The sequence below is a fragment of the Malurus melanocephalus genome, unplaced genomic scaffold, assembly GCF_030028575.1.
Source record: "Malurus melanocephalus ecotype Western Australia unplaced genomic scaffold, MMel_1.1 scaffold_1097, whole genome shotgun sequence".
NCBI classification, from domain to species: Eukaryota; Metazoa; Chordata; class Aves; order Passeriformes; family Maluridae; genus Malurus; species Malurus melanocephalus.
This window is the reverse complement of record NW_026624329.1, coordinates 24,512-30,124: the sequence shown is the minus strand read 5'-3', so window position 1 is coordinate 30,124 and position 5,613 is coordinate 24,512. Positions and strand designations below refer to the sequence as shown.

At 66.1% G+C, this 5,613-nt stretch overlaps 1 protein-coding gene across 1 annotated transcript in view; it reads right to left on the bottom strand.

Moving 5' to 3' along the window:
• Positions 1–5,282, bottom strand: part of GAREM2 (GRB2 associated regulator of MAPK1 subtype 2) — an 8,869-nt gene extending 3,587 nt beyond the window's left edge. The window contains exons 1-5 of the mRNA XM_057386914.1: positions 5,214–5,282; positions 4,295–4,451; positions 3,240–3,370; positions 1,175–2,281; positions 248–411 (exon numbers count right to left, since the gene is read on the bottom strand). Coding sequence (XP_057242897.1) covers positions 248–411; positions 1,175–2,281; positions 3,240–3,370; positions 4,295–4,451; positions 5,214–5,282 — 1,628 coding nt within the window. The remainder of the gene's footprint in view (positions 1–247; positions 412–1,174; positions 2,282–3,239; positions 3,371–4,294; positions 4,452–5,213) is intronic.
• Positions 5,283–5,613: the final 331 nt, after the last annotated feature.

Genomic DNA, 5,613 nt, shown 5'->3' with positions numbered 1-5,613 from the left:
CCATCATCACCCCGGCTGTGTCCCCATCATACCCCCGGCTGTGTCCCCATCATCACCCCGGCTGTGTCACCATCATCCCGGCTGTGTCCCCATCACCCCGGCTGTGTCACCATCATCACCCCGGCTGTGTCACCATCACCACCCCGGCTGTGTCACCATCATCACCCCGGCTGTGTCCCCATCACCCCCGGCTGTGTCCCCATCCCCGGGCTCCCTCACCCCGCCCGTTGTCCCCGGAGCCACTCACCCGTCGTGGAGCCCCGAGGAGTAGTAGGAGAGGCTGGGGCTGGGCGAGGGCGCGGGTGCCAGCTTCGGGCAGCGCAGCGGGGCCGGGGGGCTGCAGGGAACCGGGGGGCGGCTGCCCCGGGGCGGCACCGGGGGCGCGTTCAGCAGCCGGCACTCCTCCTTCACCTGGAACGGGGGCGCAGCTTTCAGGGTCCCAGGGAGAGCTGGGGGGGTCCCCGCGGCTGGAGGGGGCGATGGGTGCTCGGGGGCAGCCGGTTCTACCGACCCAGCAAACTCTGGATACCAGTGCGGGGACTTGGGACCTCCCTACCCCATGGTGCGAGGAGACCAAAATGTTGGGAGCCTGAAATTTTGGTACCCCATTGTGCAGGGAAGCCCAGAGGATTTGGGTACACCACGGTTTTGGGCAGCCCGAAAGCTTCAGTTACTCCACGGTGCAGAGAGTCCCGGGGAACGGGGGGTGCCACAGAACGAGGGTGTCCCTGAGGATTCGAGTGGCCCTGGGGAACCGGAGACACCACGGGACAAGGGTGTCCCTGAGGATTCGAGTGGCCCGGGGTGATGGAGAGTCCTGGGGAACCGAGGGGGCCACGGGACGAGGGTGTCCCTGAGGATTTGGTGATGGGCAGCCCTGGGGAACCGGGGACACCACGGGACGAGGGTGTCCCTGAGGATTCGAGTGGCCCTGGGGAACCGGGGACACCACGGGACGAGGGTGTCCCTGAGGATTTGGTGATGGGCAGCCCTGGGGAACTGAGGTCTGAAGATTTGGGTGACTATGGAGAGTTGGGGAGGGGRGACCCCGAGGCCAGGGGACAGGGAGCCTGGGGAGGGGATCGGGCTGGCCCTGCCAGGGACTGGCCTTGCCACGGAGCGTCATTCCCAGCGGTGTCACTCCCCATCCCTGCGGACAGCACCGGGCTCTTACCGCCTCCGACTTGGGTGGCACCGGGGGCGGAGTGTCCCCGCGGGGCTCGTCCCCGGGGCGCTGCGGGGAGCCCCGCGGGGTGGCAGCCCCGAAGGAGACGAGGTCCGGCCGGCCGCCGCTGCYGCCCAGCTCGCAGCAGCCCTCCGGGCTGGGATTGCTCCAGAGCTCCTCGTAGGGAATCTCCAGCGCCTCCTGAGTCCTGAACTCGGGCTCGGCCCAGTCGGGCGTCATGTACTCCCGCTCGGGGTCGGGGAAATCGGGCAGCGGAGGGCGCGGGGCGGCACCACCGAGGCCCCGCGGTCCCTGGCAGCGGGCGGGGGGCTCCCGGGGACCCCCGGAACCGCAGGCACAGAGGGAGAGGCGCTGCAGGGGCTGGCTGAGCTCCTCACGGGCGCAGGCGGGCAGGCAGAGCCGCAGGCGCCGCGGGCTGGCRCATTCCTCCAGAAAGTCCGGCTTGGCTTCCCGCACGGCCCGAGAGTACTCGTCGGGGTTGAAGCGGTCGTGGCAATAYGCGGCGCTGTCCCGGAGCAGTTTATCCAGCTGCGGGTCCCCGGCCAGCAGCCCCTCGGGCAGTTGGAAGCGGGGCATGTCGGTGAGCAGCAGGAAATGGAAAGGCACCAGCTCGTCCCGCCGCAGGATGCAGCACAGCACCACGGTTTTGGAGATGATGCTGACCAGCTTGTAGCAATGACCCTCTCGGATGGCGTGCAGGTCGTAGGGGTTGCGGGCGGGCCGGCTGGGCACGGCCACATTGACGGGCAGCCGCACCTTCTCGATGATGCTGCGGATGGTGTGCTCGCCCTCCTGCAGCCGCAGCTCCAGCGGGCTGCGTGTGCTGAAGCGGCCCTTGCACTGGAAGGGCAGGCTCAGGCTCTCGTTGGTGCGGTGGTTCATGCAGATCAGGCACGGCATCTTGCCCTTCACCTGCCGCGCCGCCGCCGCCGGCGCCGCCTTGCCCAGCTTGCGCAGGAGGGTGTTGAAGCGCGACTTTTCTTTCACCGTTTTGGCGCACAGGATCTCCGCTTGGCCCATCAGCGTCAGCTCGTCCCCGGCGTTCAGCGTGAAGTTGTAAACCTCGCTGTCCTCGCTGAACTCCCCCGACACCACCTGCCGGTGACAGCCCCGACATGGCACCCGGGGCCTTGGCATTGCACCGCCATCCCAATGTCCCACTCCCATCCCAGTGTCCCACCAGGATCCCAATGTCCCACTCCCATCCCAATGTCCCACCAGGATCGCAATGTCCCACTCCCATCCCAATGTCCCACCAGGATCCCAATGTCCCACTCCCATCCCAATGTCCCACCAGGATCCCAATGTCCCACTCCCATCCCAGTGTCCCACCAGGATCCCAATGTCCCACCAGGATCCCAATGTCCCACCAGGATCCCAATGTCCCATCCCCATGCCAATGTCCCACCACCATCCCTTCCAACCCACCCCCATCCCAACGTCCCACCCTCATCTCTGGCATCCCATTACCATCCCTGGCATCCTATCTCCATCCCAATGTCCCATCTCCATCCCTGCCATCCCACCGCCATCCCAGTGTCCCATTCCCATCCCAATATCCCACCAGGATCCCAATGTCCCACCACCATCTCTTCCAACCCACCATCCCACTGTCCCACCCTCATCCCAATGTCCCACCCCCATCCCTGGCATTCCACCACCATTCCTGATGCTCCACCACCATCCATGATTCTCCACCACCATTTCCTACTGTCCTCTCCTGACATCCCACTGCTGACCCCCAATGTCCCATCACCATCCCTGATGCTCCACCAGCACTCTCTGCTGTCCCCCTGTCCTCTCCTGATGTCCCTGCACTGACCCCTTTTATTCCCACCCCCCTGCAGTGGTGTCCCCCCCATACCCCCAATATCCCTGGTGTCCCTCCACCACCCTTTGCTGTCCCATTGTCCCCTCCTGGTGTCCCACCAACCCTGAAATCCCCGTTGTCTGCCCTTTACTCCCCAACACTCCCCTCCTGTCCCCCCGCTGTCCCCGCTGTCCCCTGCCATCCCACCACTGTCCCAGCCCGGTCCCCTGCCATCCCCCAGACCTTGACGCTGAAGGTGATGGCCTCCATGACAAAGATGCGGTCAGGGAAGATGCTGGCCACCTCCTCCACGCTGTTGAAATACTGCACGGGCTCGCGGAGGTCCCGGTCCTGGTCCAGCAGCTTGAACTTCCCTGTGGAGACCCCGAGCCCACCGAGTGAGAGGAGCCCCAGGGACCCCCTGTCACCCTGGGGCCTTCACCCTGAGGCCCCACACCTCTGGGGACACTCTTTGGGCTTTGCCAATGTCCCGGTGCTGCAAAGGGACCCCAAACATCCCCCAGCCATGAACCCCCCCCGCAGCAGCATCTGGGGGGGTTTAGTGTTGGAGAAGTCACAGGGTACAGGCGATGTCCCAACAACGCCACTCAGCACCCCCAGAGCTGCAGGGACCCCCCAAAAGCGTCCCCGGGAATGGAAGAACACACCCAGAGCAGCTCAAATTGTCGGGGTGCTCGTTTCCCCCCCAAACCCGGTCCCAAACCGCCGGGGCGCAGTGACTCCGCATGGGAGAGACACCGGGAAGGGCGGCTGGGAGGGAGCGGGGGCTCGGCAGCAGCGGGGAAAGGCAGCAGCGGGAGCCGGGGCCGGACCTGAGGGGAATATTAATCCCCCGGCGCAGCTGGGACAGAGAGCAGAGCTGCCCGCCTGGTTCTGGGGGCACCGGCTGGGCACGGCCGAGCCCCCCAAGGCTGTTAACACAGTGCCCAGCCCCCCTCCATCCCCAGCGGGACGGGTGATTAACCCCTCCCCCGCTCCATTTCCCATTATTTATTTATTAGCAGGACTCATTACCGCCATGGAGCACTTAGAGGGGTCATTAAGGCTCTGGCGGCTGCCGGCAGAGGCAGCTCAGCACCTTCGTCTGCACTGCCGGCCCCAGCCCATCCTCATCCCATCCCATCCCATCCCATCCCATCCCATCCCATCCCATCCCATCCCATCCCATCCCATCCCATCCCATCCCATCCCATCAGGGACAGATCCCGGCCCTGCTGGCCCAGGGACACCATGAGCCCCCTCTGTCCCCGCCGTGTCCCCGCTGTCCCCAGCCCCACCTGGGTACTGGAGCGGGATGTCGATTTTGGGCCCGATCACGTAGTGTCCCTCCTCCAGGCTGTGGGCTGTCACCGTGGTCCACTGGCGACACGAGTGGACCAACAGCACGTCCTGGGCTGTCACCCCCTCCACGCGTTCACCTGCGTGGGGACAGAGCTGTCACCCCCGCCAGTCCCCCCTCCCCGCCCCCCGGACAGACGGACGGACGGACGGACGGAGCGAGGGATGAGCAGGTGCCGCTGCCAAGAGCCGCCAGTTGCCCAGGAAACAATTTCTTTGTGCCCCCTGAAAAGCTGCAGCCGCCGCAAACAAGAAGTTTATTGAGCCGGGGCCGGCGCKGCCCCCCCGGGAACCCTCCAGAGCCGCGGCACCCTCGGGGCCCTCAGCACCCACCCCGCACCGGAGGGGTCCCCCCGCACCCCCCGCACCCCCAAAGCCGGGCCGTGTCCCAGGAACGGTGCTGAGGGGACACGGTGGCACCCAGCCCGTGCCAGCCTGGTGCCACCACCTCCAGAGCGTCACCGGGAAGGGTGGCAGTGGGGAAAGTGCTGGGCCGTGGCTTGGCTGGGGGCACTGGGGGCACTGGGGGCACTGGGCAGCAGCCTGAGCCCCACAATCCCCCCCATCCCCACAGGGCAGGAGCGCAGGGACCCCCGTGAGCGGCAGCCCCGGCCCCTCGGCCCAGCCCCCGCCCGGATCGAGCAGAGCAGCCCCGGAGCCGGGACAGCAGCGCGGTCATGGCTCACCTGCCCCTTCCCTCCCTCCCTCCTTCCCTCCCTCCCTCCCTTCTCCTGGGCACTCCAGACTCCTTCCTTCTCCCGGTGTCTCCAGTCTTCCTCCTCCTCATCCCTTCAGCTTCTTCCATCCTGCCCTTCACCCGTCCAGCCTTCCGCGCTCCCTCCTTCTCCTCCTCCTCACTTCAGTCACCATTGCTTCTCCTCGCCTCTCCACCTTTCCTATCTTCCTCTTCATCCCTCCACTCTCCATCCCTCCCTCCAGGCCTTCCTCCCTTCCTCCTCCTCACTCTCAAGCCTTCCTCACTCCCCCATCCCTCTGCCCTCCACCGCTCCCTCCTCCTCATGCCCTCAGACTTCCTCCCTCCCTCCTCCTGGTCCCTCCGTCCTTCGTCTCTCCCTTTCCCCCATCACTCCAACCTCCCTCCCTCCTCCTCCTCACTCTCCAGCCTTCCTCCCTCCCTCCCCATCCCTCCGCCTTCCACCCCTCCCTCCTCCTCATCACTCCATCCTTTCTCCCTCCTCCTCATCACTCCAGCCTCACTCTCTCTCTCCGTCCCTCCATCCTCCCTCCCTCCCTCCCC